Here is a 22,425-nt window from a genome sequence, read left to right on the forward strand (position 1 = left end):
CCAGCTGGAGGGGTCACATAAAACAAGCTCGACTCTGCCAGGATAAAGCACTTCATCCCATACAGAAGTGTGGCTGTCACCAAACAGCAGTGCAGCAGCTCCGAAATGCAACGGAGCATGAAGAGTGAGGGGATTGAGTCCTGGGCCAAAGCTGAGTGAAACACACACTGCTTCAGGAGAGCCTTGCAGGGCTGAAATGAAACACTGCAGAAAGATGGCTGATGGAAACAGCAATAGCAAAGCAGACACCAACCTGAGGGACCAGCTGTTTTCTGAGTGCTCCCCACCCAGAGAGCCAGAACAGGGCACATCATCATCTGAGGCAGACCCTGGTGTTCCCGAGCTGCTGTCCCGAGGGCTGCTGGCACCCATCCCAGCCATGTCACTACGGCTGGGCAAGCCGAGGGCTCTCCGGGGTGTGATTTCCAGCTCTGTCTTGAAGCACGCGGGCTGTGGTGGCCCCGAGAAGCCCTCGCCACACAGCTTGTCCAGGTCAGGCATGCTGAGGGCCCTCAGCTCCCGCAGCCTGGAACGGGACAGCGGCGGCCGCCCCAGGCCTCGACTGCGCCGCACCTGCGAGGCTGTGGTTGGAAAGGCTGCTGAGTCCACCCTGGCACTGCCTTCCTCACTCCTTTGGGACTTTCCTTCCCCTACACCACCCTCTGCAGCACAAGTAGGCTCTGTGCTCACAGGAGACTTGGCCATAGTATCAGCTGGACTTGGACTGCTGCCATAGGAGCTCAAGCTGCGCCGTAAAGCCCGTGGCGTGTCTGTGGGGCTGGTTGCAGTGGCCATCCCACCACACGACCTCCTGCCAAGGGGAGACCTCACGGATGAGTGTATATCGATGGCCTTCACGACAGGCCGGTCAAAATTTGCCAGGTTTTCGAAGGATTTGATCCTTTGTTTGACAGAGAAGGATGAGGTAGGTTCATGTGGCCAGTTTAGCTCATAGTAGTAGTAATTTCTCCTAAAACTCCTCAGCTTATCGGTGGCAGAGTAGGTACTGTCAGTGGCAGAGGGGGATGTGTCATGCATCCTCTGAGTGCTTTTGGAGGTGTATGCCTGCTCCTTCCCACTTTGGCCATTTGGCAGGTTTAGATGAACCATCTTTAATGTACTCGTCACTGCCTGGGGATATTTCTCATCTGTGGCATGGCCCTGGGAACCCTGCACAGGATGAATCTCTGCAGCATGGCAGTCCTCCCTCAAGTGACCTGATAACTGGGCTGGCATCGAGTAAGTCCTTGTCACAGGTTTTGATAAGCCATAGACATTTCGATCTCTGGCAACATCCACTTTTGAGAAATACTGTGCGGTCCCCATCTCCTCAGTTAGCTGACGCACCTCTGCATTCACCTCTTCATTTTTCTCTAGCAATGGCAGCTGCAAAAAGGGTGCTGGTGAGGAAGAGGCAGAAGAGGAGGAGGAAGAGGAGGCGGAGGAGGAAAGCTTCACCTCAATGAAAGTGCGCTGAATCTCCTGCCCCTCCGGCTGCTCTGCAGGGTACCTCAGTGAAGAGGAGCCTCCAGCAGATGCCCCTATGTTTTGCAGATCTAATTGCCTAACATCATCTGCGCTATAGATGCTCTTGATTATGTTCAGGCCTACTCCAGGGTTCTCAGTTTTCCCTTTCACGTATTCGACTTTTGTTGTCTCCTGAGGGGATACAACTGCTTTGGACTGACCATCTCCAGCTCTGAAATCGTCCACTTTAACACTCTTACCCTGACACACTGCAGACTGCATGGAAACTTGTTTTTCTTTTGGCTTTCCCCATGCCTGCTGCAGGTGTGTTAGCTCCACACAGCCACCACATTTCATTTCACTGCTTGCTGTTGGGCTGCTGGTGCCATTTTGGAGAGGCAGAAGTGAATCCTCAGAAATGACCAGAGATGGTTTATTTTCTAGCTCTGATTTCAGAGTCCTTGAGGCTGCTGAAATGCTCTTGCCAGCATCTGGGTTTGTAGGTGAGTTACGGGACAAGGGTGCTTTCTTCCCCAGGAGTTTGGGGGACAACTGTGGAGAAACCAAAGCCCTTTTCTGATCAGCCCCACTGATTTTGGTAGAATTAATGCCAGAAGAATCTGAATTTGTCTTTGCTTTGCTTTTGATAGTGAACCCTTTTAGCTTTGGTCCTCCTTTGGCCTTCTGGCTATTTAAAAGGGTTTCCATTATACTTTTTTGTGCTATTCCCTTAGACTCCTGACAGGATTTTTTCTGTGACAATGGGCTGTGCGGTATTGCAGCTCCTTTGCAGTGATTTGTGCCTGAGCTTTGGACTTTGCCATTTGAAGTTCTTCCGCAAGTCACAGAGCTATTTTTTTCATTTTTCCCTGGCAAGTCATGAGTTCCATTAGCCTTTGGATCTTTAGATCTAGTGGGAAAGGGAGACCTGAGTGATATTGCTCTTGGTGATGATGTGTTCAGGTGATTGCTGTCTGTTTTAGACAAGTTGGACAAACAGTTGGTTTCTTTCTTTGCTAAGCAATAGGTAACAGTGTGATTACAGTCATCAACCACTGTTTCACTTTCAGATTTGGATCTCTGTTCTTCATGACATCCTTCTTTCTCAGGCAAGTTGTTCTCCAAGCCATTGACATTTCTAGCAGAGGAAAAGCTTATATTTTTGCAGTGCAGAGACCCTTCCTCTTCAACAGATTCACAGCATTTTATATTTTCATTATTGTTCCCCAAACATTTCTGTTCTTCTGTACTTAAGGCACCATTGTTATGGAATGAGTAAACTTTAGGGGCATCAACTGAATTCCTTAAGATGTCTTTTTCTGGCAGGAAGACAGAGGATGAAGAACACAGGGAAGCAGAAGAGACTTCTGAACACTGTGAAGGACACGAAGTGGGACCACTGCAATCTTCCAAGCCCAGTTTGTTGATGCTTGTCTCCAGTGACCCACACATTGCACAGCCTTCATTTTGCAAAACTTTGCCACCATGAGGGTGCTGTGGGGACAGAGAGGATGAGCTTGTCACAGCCTTGAGATGCTCCTCTTGAGCAGGCTTTTGTGGCTCATCATTCACACAACAAATTTCAATTTGCTCCTCGTCCGACTCTAATACAGGACAGACTGCAGGGACATTAGCAGCAGTGCAAGGCCCGAGCAACACATCACCAGTACTCTCAAATATTTCTGTGACAGACTCTGTGTCTGAGTGAGAATCTTCTGCAGCCCCATACATAGACTTTGGAAACGGGTCGCTTCTCTTACCATCCAGACAGTTTGCTGTAGGCAACTCATCCTCACTTAAACTGCTAAAATTCCTAGAGTAGTTATTTAAAGAGTTTTTATTCACAGTAAAAAGTTTGCCTGTGTTAATAGAGTCCAACACAGACAGCCCCAAAACCCCTTGTGGTGCATTAGCTGCACAAGTCATAGTTTTTTCCAGCTGCTCCTCCTTTGCTGGACTTGGCTCAGAACTGGGACAGCCTTCGTCGGTCCCGCAGCAGCACATTGTGGTGTACTCCTCTCGGAGGGGGCTTTCTGCTCGCGATGGGGTGCGCCTGGTCTCGGGAGCACCCATTTGGCTGAGCAAGTCATCGATATCGGTGACAGGGATGGCCGTGCTGTCCTCTGCACGGCTGCTCCTCATGGTACCTCTCTGCACATCTTTGCTTGTGGCATCAGGTGGCAGTGTTGCTCTCTCCACCGCACAGCCACCGCCAGCGTTTTGCAGTCCTGCTCCTTCTCGCTTCCCAGCACTCGGTTCTTCCTCAACTGAGAGGATGCTGTTGACATCAGCTTGATTTTGACTGTCTACTGCTGGAGACAGGATGAGGTTTGTAAATCTGCTGACAGCTGCATCACAATTAAAAAAAAAAAAAAAAGTTAAAAAAGAAATGCAAAATCCTGTCAGATATAGGAAGTGATGCAAAATCACCAGGTTTTACTATAAAAATAGACACCCACGTATTCAGACTAGATGTCTTCCTTTTGCACTGCACTCCTCCTCTTCTGTAATGATATTTACAACCCCAATTAATCATAACCCTGTCTGTGTATTTGAGTAACACACGAGGGTGAGGAATCCACCCATCCAGGGTGAGTAGTCATGATCTGTTTAATTCTCATCTTTGAGATTTAAATAGTCAAACAGCCAACTACCAAAGTGTCTCTGTGCAGTAAGTCAGGCTGAGCAGTACTGTTTCTCATTACTTGTTTGATCAAAGATGTCTCCAATAGATTGCACAGAGTACACAAGGTCCTGGCATAGCAAACTCTGTGACAAGCTGTGCATAAACACCTTGACTCTGATCCTCTCAACACTCCTGCAGGTGCTTGATGTGACGTGCATGGGTGATGTTGTACACATATCAAGCACATGGGCTTTACTGGATTCCTGGTACAGACATTTCCTCACTTAGATGTTTAACCCACTCCTGTACAATGCACTGAGCTCCCCGTCAGTGCTACTCTACAGTACATACTGGCTAACCCATTGCTCCAGTTCCTTAATTTTCACCAGTCCACCCCAAACATTTGTTGGCACCTTCCTATACTTCTGGGACACACATTCCCATTCAAGCTGTCTTCCTAAGGCTAATTACTACTAGATGAGGCCCAGAAAGTGCATGGAGAAGGAGGGGTGTATTCACAGAGTCAGCATATTTTGGTGTTCATTCAAACATGTCGGCACATCTCTCTAACCCTTGAACAAACCTTAGGTACCTATGGTATCTTAGGTACCTATGTTAAGAAGTCCAAAATCTTGGAATCTTCAGAGAGGAAAACACCTCAAAAGAGCATTTTGAAGCAGACAGGTTATGATTTGAAGTACTGCCCTGCTTCCCTGTGCTGGACCACCCACTGAAGAGACCCTCTTCTCTTCCATAGGGGTAGGGCGAAGGGAAGGGGAAAGTAGAAGAGTTTCCTGACAAAGAAGTGCTGATGTCCCCCTACCCCTCTGCTAGTAGTCTGCAAAAGCCAGAGCAATAAGGAAATATGAACAGTACTCTTTGCCAAGCCAGGAATTCCTTAAAGAACAACTAGGTTTGAAACATCTGGAAGCAATTTAGGCTCACAGGTATTAATAGGTACATGAAGGAGATCATAAGCTAGAATGAAGCAAAATATTATGTTCTTCCTGAATTTGAAAAGTATGCTTTTCTTTTTCAAACACTCATTTCCACACCACGTAATTTGTACAGTCTGTGGGGAAGCATATATTGCTGTAGCAGCATAAATCAACCCTGGGCAGAAACTAAGGAGGTATCAAATGTTTCAATTCAAACTAGAATACTTTCTGTAAGAAGCATGCGAATAAACATTTTGATAAGATTCTAGTTATCCCGGCTTTTCTGCATATTAGGAGAATTCTGACACATGAAAACAAAAAAAAAAAAAAAAGGTCTTATTATCTTACTGTCCATTCACAAAAATATTGCTTAAAGTCAAACTCTTTAAAGAGATGCATGTAATTATAAAGGGTCAATGTATTTACTGAAGAGGCAGAGTAGTAAAATAGGTTACCAGAATAGGGCTGCTGCTGGGTTAGCTTCAGCTCCACATGAAATGACTCAGATCAATGCAAATGCTGGCAGGAGGACCATACAATAAATGGGAGCTTTGAACACTTGACACTGAAGTAGGTTTGCTCCCCCTCATCATGGTGCTTGGGAGGACCCCTGAAGCCTGGTTTGGTGATGAAGAGCTTTGCCTGCTTCACCAACACAGACACAAGGTATTCCCTGTCTTTTAATCTGAATTGATGTGGAAACTGGGGCAGCAGCAGATCAAATCCAGCTGAACCAATCCAGTTTTTATTAGTGGTACCTAGAATAAATGGTACAAAACCCAAACTATTCTCTTACCTGCTGCTGTTTTCTGGATCTCCAAGGTTACAGATGTGGGAAGGCATTGCATAAGCAAGCAGATTTCCTCGTATGTCATCTTACTGACTGGGATGCTGTTGATGGTGGTAATCTCATCTCCTACAGCCATCTTGCCCATGGATCCCTAATACAATGACAGATGCAAGAAATTTATAAATACACCTCAGAAGCCCTGCTACAGGGGCAAAGATTGCAGAGAAGCAATTAATGGCTATTAACATTCTCTATTTCAATCACTGCAGAGCACAGGTACCTCTACTGTCAGTTTGCCAACATATAAATAAAAAGCAGACTGTGCTTTTGCCAGGAGAGGAATTAATGATCAATCTCATACAGGAAGGTCAAAAGAGCTTCTGGGTTCTCTGAGAGATCAGTATCAGGATGGAGGACACAGCCTCTTTCATTTAAATGAACTGGGCTGGATCAGACCTGGTTTCTTCAAGACTGAAACTGTTTCATGTAGGAATTACATTCCTGGTCACAATCTCTCACTGGACTAAATGGACTCTTCTACATTATTCAGTTGGAAAGGGAATAAGCTCTTAAGGTAAAAAACAAAGTATGTTTCTTAACACTGCATAGTACATAAGAAAAAGAGGTGGGAACGGAACCCAAACCCCCAACTTTTACAGCCCAATCTGAACTACTGATATACATCCCCTCCTTACACTAGTGGCCCCTAAATAGATTAAAAATGCAACGTGATTTTGTACTCCAGAATATCATTCTTTCTATGTCTGCACCATTGCATCTAAGTCAGCAATTCCACGTCCAGCATGAAGCCAGTATCCAACACTAATAAGAGCAAGTAAGAGACAAAGAAGATCAATGCATTACTGGTAGTATCACACCTCTCAGCAAACCAGGCCAGCACGAGGCCTCCTAGTACCAGATTTGTATAATACAGGGATACACGCATATAAAATAATAGAGAGGGATTTAAAATACTTTCTAAGTTGCAACGTAGCTCCTCTCTTAATAAGCATCTATATCACCAGGACTTACTTATCTTGTGTTTGCCTCTAGTAAAAATAAAGACAACAAAAGAACAATGCTCCCTCCAAGCTGTAACTCTGAGTGTGGATCAGTCCATCTGCCTCTTGGCTTTCTCTGTTTTTAATCAGCCAGGGTGCACTTCTGAATCAGAAACATTTAATTTAACAGGCGTTTCAGAACAGTATGGGGTGAGAATTTTTGTCCAGCAGAGACAAGTCCCTTGCACTTACTCTCAACAGATCACTTCTTTAATCACAATCCCTGCGAAGTGAAAACAAATCACAAGGCAATCCAAACTAAAAAATTACCCTTTCTGCTGCTCCACCTGGTCGCAGCCCTGTGACCACAACTTTTAAGGGCATGGCTTGGATTTCCAAATCCAGGCCAAATGACTCATGCTCATTGCGAACCAGGGTGACAATTTCACCCTGGCACTGGCCTGTCCCATCAGGTGCTTCACATTTCTTGCTGTGTGGGAGCATCCTCGCAACAGGCTTGTTGTAAGAGCCATGCTCCTCCATCCTCTGTCTCTGAAGGCTTCGACACTCAGTGCTCATCATGCTTTTCACTCTCGTGACTGCTCTATGCTCCAGTTTTGGTGATCTCTTAGATTCCAGCTGTGCTTCCCGGAGCTCCCTCAAACTCAGGCTGCTGAGACGAACTTCAGGCACACTTGAGTAGTCAAATGCTATGATAGGGAAGAAAGGAGAGTCAATTTGCTCTGGTGTGCTGTCTGCAGACTCCACGGAGTTGCTGAAAACAGGGGAAGATGTCTCTGTGCTAATGTATTTAGGTGACTCACTGTCCTGGCTCTCATCATCAATTTCTACAGATGATGTTGTAATGACGATGCCAGCATCCTCCTGGCTCTTGACCCTCTGGCTTCTTTGTGTATGGGAACTTTCATCATCATCACTAGCATCACCATCATAAAAAACAACCCTCCTCTGTCGATGAAAGGGGCTGCGGGAAGATTTGGGGCTATCGCTAAGGATGCCAGGTCGGACAGACTCCACATGCTTGTTGTGAGGACCAGATGATCTCCCACTGTTTGGAGAAGACAGACCATTTGCTTTTGCCAGTCCTGCTTCTCTAGCAGCTAGGAAAAAAAAAAAAAAAAAAAAAGAAAAGAAAAAAAAAGAAAGTTATATTATAATTGCGTTTATCAGTGTTTTTTTAATGCATCTGACTGCAGCAGAGGACATGTGGCATTGTTTGCAGGGAAGCTTAATCTCTCCTCAGAAAGCAAAAAGCAGGTTTTTCATGTCCTCCCTCTAGCTAAAATACACAGCAAGAGCAATGGCAGATAGCTCCAGAATTTATGGGTAATTCCTGAAATCAGCTCATGGCACATCTGGTTCTATTTTAAGCTTATTTCTAAATTATGACTATGACCCAAAGAAGAAAGGGATGCACATACACATGTGTATTTTACTTTAAACAACAAAATTTCTTTCACATCTTGCTTCAATCTATGCTACTGCCTGGATCAATTTACAGTGAGTGAGAAATGCTTTTTCAAACAAAAATACAAGCACATGACAATCAGTTTCAAATTAAAGTCTAATTAGCCTAAGAGTCCTTTTCACATCCTTCTTAGAAAGAACTGCATCTTCCTACATAGAAAGTTCACCCCCTCCACCCATGAAAATGCTTTTCAGCATTAAATAATGAATTTCCAGAGAAAAGTAAGTAGAAGACAGATTACTTCAGAAGCACAGGAAAGGGAGAATAAATACAATATCCTTTGAATCTGAAATAAGGTGCATCTCAATAAGGAAATGAAAGATTCTTTCACTCAATTACTATGGGGAGAAGAAAGATACATATGCAAAGTATCTGATGTCAGGTTGAACATTTGATTGTTTTTACATTGCTACACGTGACATTTTGAATTTGTTTATTTGGGGTTGCTGTGGACGCTTTAATTTAAATGTAATCAATCAGATGATCATATGCCATTTGGGAAAAAAAGAAACAACAGCAATGACAGTGTTGTCAATCTAGCATTGGCCAAGCCAATCAAATAAAGTCATTCTCACATAATCAGAGCAGCAATTTGGACAAACTACCATGGAAACAGGCGTTTATGTGCATTGTTGTAAACCCCTTCCGTCTTCCAGCATTTCAGATGATCAGCACCAGCTTGCACTATGCTGCGAGGCATTTCTTACCAGCACAGGAATCACCATAGCTCTTCCACAAAGCAAATGAGCACTCAGTGACTCTCCCTGCATTAACCAAATGACCAGACAAATTTCTGTCGCTTACTCAGGTTACCAGGAAGAAGAGAGCCATCATCCAACAAACTGTTCCTGTTCTTCTGACGGAGTTGGTCTTCATCACAGGAGCCAGTTACAGCATCAGAGAATGGGAGCTGGCTTGTACCATCATGTGAGAAGTACTGGGAAAGCTCTGCCTCGGAGCTGACAGATCCCTGCTGAAAAAAAGCGAGGCTGGTGATCAGTCACTGACAATGCTTAAAGCCCTTCCTGCATGCAAACACCACAATTTTGACTCACATTACCCATGTCAACATAGGAAGTTTACGGCCAATTTTAAAAATACAGGGATTGACAGTATATTGAGGACCAAACTGTCAAACTTTGATGGCTAAAATGCAGCCTGTCAATATGCTTTTGGCCCACATAATAAAAAATAAATAAATTCCAAATTCCACTCCTTTGCAGATGTGGTTCAACACACAAACAAAGGATGAAACCACTCACTTCTGTACTTCCCTTCATACACCCTACGCAATGAGAGAAGGGCAGGGTTTGTACTTCTGGGCACAGACTGTATGGCTTCTCTGGCTTTCCCAGAAAAAAATTAGACTTTTCCACTGCAATAGCTACGGAGAGAGACCAAGTACTCAGCCTTCTGCCTTGAGAGGCTCAAATCTCTCCTGCTAACTAACACCTGCATCAGCAGGAGCTTCCTGCAGAGCAGGGGTGCCTTTGAGGTGGCAGGAGGTAGGAACCCACAGCTTTCTCTGCCGTGCTCTGCACATTGCTCCCAAAGGTTATGGCCGTGCAGGCAAACAGGAGCTCACAGCTCCAGTGTCATGATTTGAACATGTGGCATAAGAAGCAAACACTTTTACAGAGACCATGCAACAGGGAAAGAGCACAGAGGTTTGGTTTTGAACTCCCTGATCAAGTGAGAGCCTCGGTAAAAGCTGCATTTGAAGCAGACTGTTTGTATTGCATCTAATCCTTTTACCCGGCTTGCTGGCTCCAGGAAGCGTTTCATCGTCCAGCTGAGGGGAGATGAGGTCTCTCCTTGTTTGGCCTTCACACCAGGAGACGGGCTTTTTTGTACAGCTCCTGTTGGACGCAGTTTAGTTAGTTGCCAAAAAAATTGAAGTTGTGGTCCATATATCCAAACAAGCCCTTCATTCACCATCTGAGCCAGGGGCTGCGCTTAATCCCACTTGTTATCTGAATTGCCTTCATAAAGTGAGATTTATTTAACATTTCCCAAGCTCTCCCTCAGATCAGGTGAAACATTATCACAGAAACACATTACTCCAGCCAGGCCCAGGACTGAGCTATGAACATAAGATGAGCAGGAGACAGCCCCCCTCGCCTGCTGGAGCACACTGCTGACTAGGTGCAATCACAGAAGACAAATTAGCAGCCACCGGCAAAGTCTACTACAAAAAAAGGTCTTAGCTGACACAGATATAAGGGTAATTACAAAGCTAACATTTCTGTCTGAAAATCAGCTTACTGGTCACTTTGCCATTGCCAAAAGTTTGCTTTCATTGGTAAGATTTTAGTAAGTGCTAAATCTGGAGTTCAAAAATAAACAGCAAACAGACAAATACCAGAGAATACTTTTTGACGTGATCCCAAAGATTAAAATTAAATTAAAACATATAGTGGTGTACACAATATCTGGACTTTTTCAAACTGTTACACTGATACTTCTTTGTTGTTGTTTTTTGCTATCCATATGGGTAAGTGTACCCAGATGGAGTTGATTCTTCCTGTCCTTTCCCTACAGGGGTAGGGCAACCACCTCTTGGCACCCCTACTTTCAGATCATGGCAGGCTAGTAAAACCCAAAGCAAGTTGGGTTTAGGTAGTTGATTCATCTGAATCATCTAGATTCATCTGAATTCATCTAGATAGTTGATTCATCTGAAACAGATGTTTTAGCCAAAATTTTTTCAGTGGACAGAATGATTGCATTCCCCAAACTTGTCTGCTGTTTTGAGGGCCCTCAAAAGATTGCTGATGTTGGGGAACCCTAGAGCATGTCCCTAAACCTTCCCACATCTGGAAAAGGACAAATACTTAGTAGAAAACATGCTGCCACCTGTGACATGAGAGGAGCTTGTGTCCTTGCTCTCTCGGTGAGTAGTGCGTGCAATTGCTTCATCCATCTCCTGCTCAGAAACCTAAAGTTGAGTACAAGAGATTAAACTGGGTAGAAGAAATGAATATGGAAGTCTCACCACTTATTACTACAAATGCATGACTCATTTCTGCTATACTATATTTAAAGCCACTGTAAAGCAGACATAGTTGAGAGCTCCTAAGTCTTGGTCCCCTGACTCAGACTCTCTCTGTCCCACCACCTCACAGAAACCAGGAGGCAAAAGCCAGCTAAATTCATGAAAATGATATTGAAGTGTCATGTTACGCAAACAAAACTGCAACAGACTTGAAGACAAATTATGCCATTACAGGACAATTGTAACTTAATTAAATACTGTATATTGATTTATTGAGAAAATATTACTTTAAAATAGACAAAGACTGCTTTGCACAAGCATACGTCAGCAACAGAAGATATTCTACTCTTAACGTACCGGAAGAATACCAGACTTTCCAAGACATTAGCTGTCATTTTAATTTTAATTTCTCTCTTTTTTTTTTTTTTTTTTTTTTTTAAAGAAAAAAAACTAAATCAGTAATTAAATTAGTACTAAATTAGTAATTAGTGTTCTTCTGGGTTTAGAATAAATACTGGTTTACCATATTTGCTAATTTTCTCCTGAATTATTGCCATGCACTTAATTCTTATTACTGGCAAACTCCATATAATTTCAGAACAGGAAAAACTAGTCTGCAAGAGTATATATTTAAAAACAGAAAGTGAGTTAACTCTGTCAAAAGTAATTTCTATACTCACTGCTTTACATGAATTAAAATTCAGCATAAAGAGAGACCAGAAACTTGAATCTTTCTGAACCAAGAAGATTTGAAAGATTCTTAAGCAAACTCAGCAGTTTAAACATAGTTTAAATGCCACATTCACTCAGAATAACAAGAAGAAATAAAATGTTGTGGTGTTTCTCTTGGAAGTACATGAAAACACCAAAGTGAACACATTCAGCAACAAAATGTACTGTGGACCTTTTGTGTCATAAAATGAGAGATTAAGTATAAAAATGTCTAAAACAACATGAGCCTTTGTAGAAATACGTCTGTTTTCAGCTTGTGGCATGACCTTACAGCAAACCAAAAGCCTTTGGGCTCCTGGGGCACAGGGAGTCCCTACAGGACATGGACCAAACCCTGAGAGTGTGCTCAGGACCTTTACACAAACCATTAGGTACAGGATGTCCCCAGAGCAAAACTAGGTGCTGAGCAGACTGCAGTACTTGTTTAAAATTAACCAGAAATCCACACATCTGCAAGCTCTACCCATTATGATTCTTTAGCATCCTCCACACCTCAGGCAAATCAAACTGCTTCTGTGGAAAGTGACAAACTAGTTCTTAACTACTATTTGCAGGTTGGGGTATTATTAAGAAAAAAATAAATTAATTTGAAAACCACCAATAAAGCACCAACACACAAAAACTTCTTTAAATTCTCCAGTGCTGTCAGAAAAAAAGGCAACAGCAATACAGGATAAATATGGCTTCCCATATGGAATATTCCTTCAGAGAACCAACTATAAGGGACTTTGGATTCAGTATTGCCTGTGGTGGAAATGCTTTAGGGTCCCTCCAGTTCAACTTTTAACTTTACTTAGCAATTCTTGGCAAAGGATTTGTTGTCATTTTAAATATCACTTATGGAAAACTGTAATAGGATCCACTTAATAGTTTCCCTCTGTTACTGAGTAATGGCAAGCAATTAGCTTAACTCAGTTCATCTCAGCAGATACCTGGTTAGGTCACTCATCGGCTTTCAAGACACCACCACAGTGAGATGAAGGATGGAAGAGAAGGGGAGGCTCCACGCCATGGAGTTCTTATTTCATGCTACTTATAGACTCTGAGAAGTCTATATTCCTTAATAATGCAATCAAATAGAACCACCATGCTGGTTCAGCACAGCATACAGACTCTCTAGAAATACTGTTATCTTAGGCTATAAGCCCAATTCTTACCCCTCTCGTGCTTACCTTTAACTAGCAGAACCACAGCCTCTTTCTTTTTAGCACCACATGGCCTCACAGCAACAATAATAAACTCTGAGCAGTAGGACCCTATTTGTCTATTGTTTGTATATTTGATTTAGCAGAAAATACACAATTAATTATAAAATAAGAAATCTGAGTTCTCCTAGATATGGATTTATTAAGGCCTCTATTTGTAGTTATGAGTTCAAAAGTCAGAGCTCTCCGGACCCACTAATGCAAATATTTTTACAGCTTCAGTCCTGTTTAAACAGGAAGGTTTTGTACACTCACGAAATTCTTTGAAATATTGAAATAAAAGAAGTCATTATTCCCTACAGCTTGGTTAAAAGGGCTTTATCTTCTATCATCAATTTTTAAAAATTGATTTAAAATAATCACTCACTCTGTAAACACAGGCTTATTTTCAAGCCACCCTTGCACAGATTTCACAGTAGCAGTACATTCCAGATTCCCGTTTTTTAATTCCTGATGGAAAACTTTGATCTTTGGATTTTTTACTTTTTTTTTAATATAAAAAAACAAACAAACAAAAAAACAAACAAACAAAAAAAAACCAAACCAACAGTATTCCTATTAGTCTACTGTAGTTGATCAATTCAATCTGTTGATATTTATATTCTGGGTCCTAAATTATATTCCACTCACAGAAAAACTGCAAAATAACCTTAAGGAGGAAGAGGATTTGTTGCCACTTGTTCCAACTATGAAGAAAGATGGAAGCACTTCACTCAAGCAGTTCCAGGAAAACTGCCTTTGATCAGTGGGTGATGAAGAGAAAAGCAGCAAGGAGAGTACAGCATTGTGACAACTTACAAAACCGGAAGGCATCATGTCCTTTATCCTGCCTTCTTGCACAGTACATGCCACAGAGAGAAAAATCCGATACTCCTCATTTGCCACCTTCCCAGTAGCAAGACTCAGATTACAGGACCAGATCAAAACAGCACAGATACGCTACCATGTTTTCTCCTCACCTTAGGGTTAGGGTGCCGACTAATGATAAGGCTAACAGGACCTGGACCACATTCGCTCAGAATGGCGTAGGCTTCGCTTAACGCCGCATGACGCAGGCTGACCGAATCTGCCTCCAGGATCTGATCGCCCCGACTGTGGAGAGACATACAGCCAGTTAATCGCATCCGCCTTTCACAAAAACGTTTGTGCTTTTGACTTGTGGCCAAACTTTTCCAAAGATACTTGTATCTGGAAAAGATCTGATTTGCAAAGAAACCAGTCTTGCTCTTGCTCACAGTGACGTGAGTGCTTTAAGTCCTGTTGACTTTGCGAGGGCGGTCCAGCGATCCCTTCTGTACTTACCGTCAGTGCTACAAACCCTATTAAATCAACAGAGAAAATTGGCTGCATTTGGACTACAGCAAAAGCAAATTTCAATTCTCCTTCTGCGTTCAGATACTTGTTAGGCACCGAAGAGGAAAAATTAGATTCAGATGGGCAGTTCCTTCCCATCATATTGAATTACTTAACAGCAACACTGATAAGAAATTCATGATTTAGATACAAATTTATGAAATTACTCCAGGAATACATTGAGCAAGATAAGCGTATATTTGTTTCAAATTAATGTACCGAACCCATTAGAGAAAAAGAGAGAGAGAGAGAGAGAGAGAGAGGAAAGCATAGATTGTTTAGGTTTGTTTTTCCAGTTTCATAACTCTTGCTCATATTGCTTAGACATCTGGAACTGTTCAAAGAAAAGATCATCAACTAGGGATATCATTAAAGCATTCTCCATAATTACTGAAACATTTGCTTTAAATAGACACTTAAACAATCCACTACGGCTGATTTATGTTGGGTTACTTGTGACAATGGAAGTGAGCTTACACTGTGAGGCCACATGCCAAAAGCAAATTAGCAATTGCACATGGCAGCCTTCAGTAGCCTGTACTCTGGTGAAGGCTCATGAAATAAAAGGATGACCTGACAATTAATTGTGTCATTGCTTTGCCTGCCTTTTAGGTTGAAACACCTATTAGAAACTAAAAAACTGAAATTGCTTTCACAAACATATAATTGAGAGGGGGAGCTCAGACACAGAGAGACTGAGTTGAAAACCTTTCTAGTATCGTAAAGTCGGTATCTGATTAACGTGGTTTTCCGAAATCAAAACCATCCTGTAAGTTTTGGCTTACGGAGCCATAAACCACTGATGGGACAACAGGAGCAATGTCTCAAAGAAGCAAGCTAGAAAACTGGGAAGCATGCCTGGATATAATCAACCATTTAAACCTAATAAATGATGCAGCTGTTACACACAGACACAACCAGCACTGCAATCTTTTCCAAAGAGGCTTACAAGAAACCAAGTTGGCATTAAAGAACTGTTTCCTATACACATTTCTGTATGGTTGGAACTTTTAAGTTGTTTTTGTTGTTGTTGTTGTTGTTGTTTTGTTTTGTTTTGTTTTTCATTCTCTCCCGCTGCCTCCAACCCATGGGTTTGCAGGGATGTAACTACCAAATTATCTTCTTCCTTATTCCAAAAGCCAAATCGCTCTATCACAGTTTTCCTGGTGAGCAAGTAAACAGAAAGCACTCTGCCCATCACAAAAGCAAAACTATCATGTAAGTCCTCTACAGCAGCGTTCAAGCCACAAGTTCTGCGTAGATTATGTGGTCCCAGCGTGCCTTAATAACATCCTCCTCTCCTGAATGATGCTCCCAGCACCCAACATCATTTATGAACCAACACAGAAAGGTGGAACATCTCCCCCCAGCTCCTCCAGGTGACTGAGCTTCTAACAGAACTCTGCACATGCCTGAGCAATCTAGGGTCTCTGGCAGCTACTCTGATAAAAAGACATAAGGCTGCTCTTTTTGCTGCTCCCCTTTCTCAAAGGGTGCTATTAGGCTTGGTCGTCTATATAGAGAATTAAAAAAATAATAATAAAAATTAAAAAAAAATTAATGACCATGTTGCTTCCAGCACATAGAATAACATTTTTTGAGTATTAAATACAACTTTGGGGAGTCTTTAAATGTTTTCTTTTTGGTGAATGCTTTAGTATAAATCTCCTCCATGCTACAACAACCAACAGGTAAAAAGGAATTCTCAATCAATGTAAAACCACTCCAACACATTTTTGCTTTAACTAACCTTAATCTGCCATCCATTTTAGCGACTGATCCTGGGGCCAGGCTGTGAATGTATATCCCCGGAGAACTGTTTTCCAGAGTGAGACAACAGGCACCAATGCCAAGTCCAACCCCTGGCTCTGTGAGAAACAAGAAGTACAAAGAGAAGTGTTGTTATTCCCCACACATTGTACTCACGCAGGACACACAAGTGTTTGTGTTCCCACATCCCATCTGGAGACCAAGACTCATGTATTGTTTCAGGGTTGGCCTTAGGTACAGCCAGCCAGGAAGCCGAGACCAAGAGTGGAAATCAGGACTGAAAATATCTGATCTTGCCTGCTTTCTGAGATCCACTTTTGAAAGGACTAACTCTGCTCCTGGCAAATTTTCAGTGTGCTTTGGGAACCACCTCGGACTGGAAATGTTGCACAAGGTCTGATCTGGTCTGAGGCACAAAGGACTGGGAGAAGCAATCCAACAAAGTTCTCACTTAGAATTATTAAAAAAAAAATGGCAGCACAGAAAACACCGCTAATGGCACTGCTCTCTTTTATTAAATACCTGCATGGCATCCATCTCTCAGCAAAGACTCATGAAGAAAGGTGAGAAGTTATCTCTGATTCAGTGACTCTCCAAATTTTTAATCCAACCTTTAAAAACATCTCCAAGTCTTTAAAGCAGGCATGCTTGTCCCACCACAAAGAGTATATGCACTAAGTGTCCCTTGTGCAATTATTGATAACAAGACCAGTGCAATTATTGATAATGAGACCAATCCTCATGCAGAAGTTCAAGCAGCTCATCTGAGCAATTCTGAGCACTCTGCAGGGATTTGCCTTATTCAGGGCTGCTCTTCACAACAAGGGCACAGTCATTTGGGCTGCTGAGGCTAATTCACATTTTGCCTGGTATCTCCCAGCCACTTGATTCATTCTCCCAGTTCATTCCAACAGATCCTCACCTTTATTGAGTGTCACATCCATGACAATCCTGTCCTTTGGGCCGGGGCCTTTGCGGCTAGAGGAAGAACCATCTGTCTCATCGGGGCCAGGGACCGGTGTGCCACCACTGGCACTGGAGCTGGGGGAGCTGGAGCGGCTCAGCAAGGTGGGAGTCGCACAGGGTGTGAGGCTTGGGCTGCGCAGGCGTGTGCGCACGGTCAGGGTCACCACACCTTTCTTGAGTTGCTAGACAGACACCAGAGAAGCCAGTAAGGTGACATGAAAAGCCAACATCTGCCAGTAAACCTATATATATTAATTGTGGCAAGCAAAAGAAGTTGCTAAAGGTCATTGAATGAAGAGAAGCATGAACCTCTCACACACTACATGCATGCTACCTTAAACCTCTGAATGGCCTCTTGATGGGTCAGCCCTTGTAGAGATTCTCCATTAACTTCTAGGATTTCATCCCCTGGTAATAAGATACAAAAAAAAAAAAAATATGTCAGCAATACATAGACTATAGAAATGTAAAAAAAACCTGCTTATACATAAGGCAACCTGCTACTATGTGGATTACAATTAGCTGCTCAGTAAAAAGCTTTCTAGTACTCTCAGTTTATTTTCATTTGTCTTAATGCCTTTAGAATTTAATAATGATAAATTTGTAAAGACTGCTCTTCAGTAGAAACCTTTAACTTGGCATTCTCATACTAACAAACTGAAATCGTCATAGATTTTTACTGAAGTCTGAAAATAGATGCTCGTAACATTAAGTCCAACAAGACTATAAAATTCCCCTTCTTTTGTGAGCATCAATAAAAGAAATGAGAACCTAAGTGAAAGACTACAGCACGTTACTCCACAGCCTGTTCAGAAAAAAATAGCCTTGCATACATGTGCAGAAAGCAAATGTGTTCCTCTTACCAAGCACCTGTGGAGGGAGAAGCAAGTAGCTTACACACTGCAATAGCAAATGCCCTTCTCACCCCAATGAACATTTCCCATGATATTTCTACCTGCTTATTACAAGCTTCCAGTTTTGGATCTTACTACTTATACCCAGCTGTGTTGAACCTCTTTCATTTCAGTAAAAGGAGGGCAAAGTGAGCAGGAACCAGATCCACTTTCTGCAATTTTACTTCCATCTGTGCAAAATTAGATGAGGTGATGTCATCAGCCATGTCTACCCCTTCTCTCTCTCTTTTTTTTTTTTTTAGCCCCAGTAAAATATAAAATAAAAATAAATTTAAAAGTAGTTTGTGAGCTCAGAATATTCTGAGAAGGATCACTGGGTTTATTGGACAGCTGCTACTTATTGGCTTCCCATGGTGAGTGCACAACCCATTCTGCAGGGGCACAAGCTTCCCTCTGGCAGTGAGCTGGAGAGCTGGCACCAAAAGCAGCCTCAAATACAAGTGTGATGAGATGTAAAGATGGAAGTGATGATATGAGAAGGATAGAAGTAACACAGGAACAGCTTTCTGTGGAAGAGAAATTACCCATCCCTTAACAGAGGATTATAGACCAACACTCTAAACTTGTGGTCACTTTGTACTTTTAACTGCCTAAGTGTCTGTCTGGCACAGCAGGACTCAGATTAGGGTCCAAACATGCCCAGAACAGGCTACACATCCAGCTCATAGATTGAGACTGGAAAAGTAGTAACAAAACCAGGAGATATCTGCTTCTCTAATGAGCTGCATGATCCTACTGCCAATCTTGTCTTTCCTCTTTTCTTTTTCTGGTGATGACTCTTACTTGTTGATTCACATCAAAATCATACCAAGAGTCTCATAAAACACCGGGGCCCAAAAAAGATTCCCAGGCACACCACCCCTTCTCGGACCAGCACTTTTAAGCCAAATGTTGGCTGGATACATACACTTCATTGCTATCGATGACCCTTTGTATCTGAGGAATTAGAGGTTAAGGCTTGGGCAAATAAGGTTCACTGAAGGAAAAAGCAACTTCATTCTATAGCTTTCCCTCCTCAAAACACAATATAATCAAGTTAACTCTTGTGATAGATCTTCCCCAGGATGGACAAACAGGGTGTGTTACAACCTCCATGGCCTCTTGCTGATGGCCAGGTGCCTAAATAAAGCTATACTTAAATTTTTCTGCTGGACTGAAAGAGTATCCCATTCTGGTCCTTTATATACAGTCGGGTTGTCTCTGCTGTACCTTCTTTAAGCCTTCCATCAGCAGCCGCTGCTCCATTTGGGAATATAGTCTTCACAAAAATCCCCATGCGTCCACGGGCAGAATCCTGACCTCCCACAATGCTGAATCCAAGACCCTGAAGAAAATGAAGGAGAAGTTGCACAGCTGGCACTTTACTCTATCATCACCTGTCTGAGAAAGGCTGCCAGTAATGTACAGACAAAGGAGAGATGAAGACCTAACAGATTCTGATGAATCACATTGCAGTTTTACTCTCTGCTGGCATCTCCTGATTTACATTCATTCTATGCTTCTCAGCCCAAGAAAGTAGCAAAAAAGAAAAAAAAAATAATGCTATTTCAAGATCTTTTTTAAGCACTGGATCAAAAGCTTTACGTTATCCTGTTCCAACTTTAAAAACTGTAACACATTGCTCTTAAATTGACAGACAGTAGATTCCCACCCCTGAGATCTATATCCAAGATTAACTGAAGTTTTCTTCACTGTCACAGATCCTGCTTTTCTTCAGGAAAAAAAAGCTTAAGAGCATGACATGAGGTCAGTGCTGTAATGTCAGGAATGTAGCTCAAAGGGGGCTGGCATGGGGGGGCTGTCACGCACATGTACATTTTTAATTATTCTGGAGACATGTACCACAGTGTATTTAAATAAATCTAGATCAATACATTCCCCAGGGCTCCATCTGTTAGCTCTTGCCCCCGTGCTGCCCTGGCTGGCTGCAGGACTGGCTTGTGAAGCTCATTGGAGAATGGATGAGCACAGCAGAAAAACCTCTCCCCCTTCTGCTGAGCTATTTCCCAGCCAAAGCACTTCCTTGATCCATCCCCCCATATTTCTGCTCTTGTCACCGCTGTAGTGGTTACACACTAAAGAGAAACGTCACCTACCAGGTGGACAGGGTAAGTGTGAACCTTGTTGTTCAGTGATCTGAAGCCAGGGCAGTGCCACGGGCAGTGCTGTCCAGCTGAGGGATGCTGTTGGAGCAGGCACTAACATCGTGCTTGCAACCCCATACAGCACACAGCTCTATCATTTTACTCCATGAATATAAAGTACACTACTATTGTTACGAGCTTCTAGTAATCTGATAAGATGCTACTGATTTCCCAAAAGGAAGCATCGTATCTCCACCTTGAAACAAAAAATAATTAAAGTGAAGGTTTACTGTGCAACTGCCAACTGCAAAGCAACCTGCAGGAAGCACAAGGCACCCAGCACTCCCTGCATGGATGCAGCAGCCCTCCCCATGTCTGCATGGGGTTGATTGGGAGCAATACATCTGCAAGGTGCAGGGGTGTCCACCAACCTGAAGTGCTTTAACTCCCCAGCAGAAGAAAAACCCATACAGATCTACCTACAAATGAAAAATCAAGGTCATGCACTTGGCTCCACGCCACCAACACAATGACTCTATGGAAATACTTCTTAAGCACCACATCCACACAAAGATAAAAAGCAAATGCTACTATACAAATCATATGCGCTGCTTATTCTAACACAAACAATTGCTCTAAAGGTGGGTGCAAACCACCTGAAACAGTAACTATTTGAGGTGGTTCACAATGACTACAGTTTGCTTGTTCCTGACCGCTTTGTAACACCTTGGAGTTAGCTGCAGAAAGGCAGGTGAGGGTGGCTTATCACACAGAGAGAGATAAGCTAATTCTTCTTTATAAAAAAAAAACAAACAAAAAAAAAAAAACGGGGTCAAAAAAGAAAGAGGCAAAAAAAAAACACAAATACATGCTTGGGAAAATCTCTTTAAAGATCTGAAGCTCCTGAAACAGGGAGACTTACAACAACTGTAAGTCAGTCTAGCCAGAGAAGTCACTGTTTCCAATTCCTTGTTAAACTTGAAGCACAACACGGAATTTGTTTTGTACTTGAGCTTGAAAGTCAAAACAAGGCTTTTTAGTCCAAAACACATCCATCTGATGAATATAAACAGTATTTCAGAAAAAAAAACATGCATATTTTTAGCATATTTAAGTGAGAGCTCCAATACTAGTATGGGCTAGGTTTGGGAAAACAATACACACTGAGTTTAATACCTTTTTATTCCTTTAGCATTCAGCTGGTATCTAGGAAATGTGCTAACACATTACTGGGGAGTGAAAAGAGGACTCTGTGACCCAGAGAATGAAGTGCTCTCAGATAAACAATCAACCAGGAACCTATCTTTGGGTTTAACGCTTAATTTACAGTGATTTTTTAAATGTATCCAGGCTCCACAGAAATAAAATACGTTTGTCCATAAATATGCATGCAAACAGGTACTCTTCTGTAGCTGCCCCAACTTTGCATACACATACATATTTATAGATCCATTATTAATATTTGATATCTCAGTAATGACCAGACGCACCAAATCAGAATGAAAGCCACCCCATGTCAAGTGTGTGACAGGAACATTGTTTGCCCTACATTTCGCAGGTGTAACTATGGCATTTACATTTGAAAATGGGATTTGTTTATTGTTCTTGTGCTACCTTTGAGAGCAAAAACCAGTCTCACCCAGATGCTGGAAGTCCTGGGGGTTGGAGATGCCTTTGAAATGCCATCTCTTGCTACACGTGAGAAATCAGACATGTAGAAATGCTCACCTTGCCTTGCCCTTTCATCAGGACGATGTTAGAGATGATGGACGGCTGGGTCAGTCTCCATGGAGATTCCACCTGGGCGGCACTGAAGGAACGAGTGGATTTCTTCACGATGTGGTAGTCCTAGTAAACAGCAGCAAACAAGGGAAGTCAGTTGCTCTGATTGCTTGGCACAGGCACTGGGATGACATACTGGGAAAATTGTGTCGGGGAGGAGACAGTGGGGTGGATCTTAACAGATATATTCAGATGAGCACTCAAGGGATGAAATCCTTGCTCGTTACAGTCAGATTGAACCTTGCCGTAATTTTCCCACATTTCACAGAGTAGCATCATTTTGTAATATACCAGTCACAACTTAAAAAGATTG

General features: G+C 42.6%; 1 protein-coding gene across 4 annotated transcripts in view; it reads right to left on the reverse strand.

Annotated features, from left to right (window-relative positions):
- Positions 1 to 22,425, reverse strand: part of PDZD2 (PDZ domain containing 2) — a 139,013-nt gene that overhangs the window by 16,406 nt on the left and 100,182 nt on the right. For 3 of the 4 annotated variants that reach the window (XM_032206417.1, XM_032206415.1, XM_032206418.1), the window contains 12 exons: positions 22,059 to 22,178; positions 19,456 to 19,570; positions 17,667 to 17,740; positions 17,289 to 17,514; positions 16,347 to 16,464; positions 14,203 to 14,335; positions 11,168 to 11,249; positions 10,067 to 10,170; positions 9,116 to 9,284; positions 7,153 to 7,943; positions 5,828 to 5,972; positions 254 to 3,815 (listed from right to left, as the gene is read on the reverse strand). In XM_032206417.1, coding sequence (XP_032062308.1) covers positions 254 to 3,815; positions 5,828 to 5,972; positions 7,153 to 7,943; positions 9,116 to 9,284; positions 10,067 to 10,170; positions 11,168 to 11,249; positions 14,203 to 14,335; positions 16,347 to 16,464; positions 17,289 to 17,514; positions 17,667 to 17,740; positions 19,456 to 19,570; positions 22,059 to 22,178 — 5,639 coding nt within the window. The remainder of the gene's footprint in view (positions 1 to 253; positions 3,816 to 5,827; positions 5,973 to 7,152; positions 7,944 to 9,115; positions 9,285 to 10,066; positions 10,171 to 11,167; positions 11,250 to 14,202; positions 14,336 to 16,346; positions 16,465 to 17,288; positions 17,515 to 17,666; positions 17,741 to 19,455; positions 19,571 to 22,058; positions 22,179 to 22,425) is intronic. The other variant, XM_032206416.1, reaches the window with a different exon arrangement.

This window comes from Aythya fuligula, chromosome Z (assembly GCF_009819795.1).
Source record: "Aythya fuligula isolate bAytFul2 chromosome Z, bAytFul2.pri, whole genome shotgun sequence".
In the NCBI taxonomy this organism is placed as follows: domain Eukaryota; kingdom Metazoa; phylum Chordata; class Aves; order Anseriformes; family Anatidae; genus Aythya; species Aythya fuligula.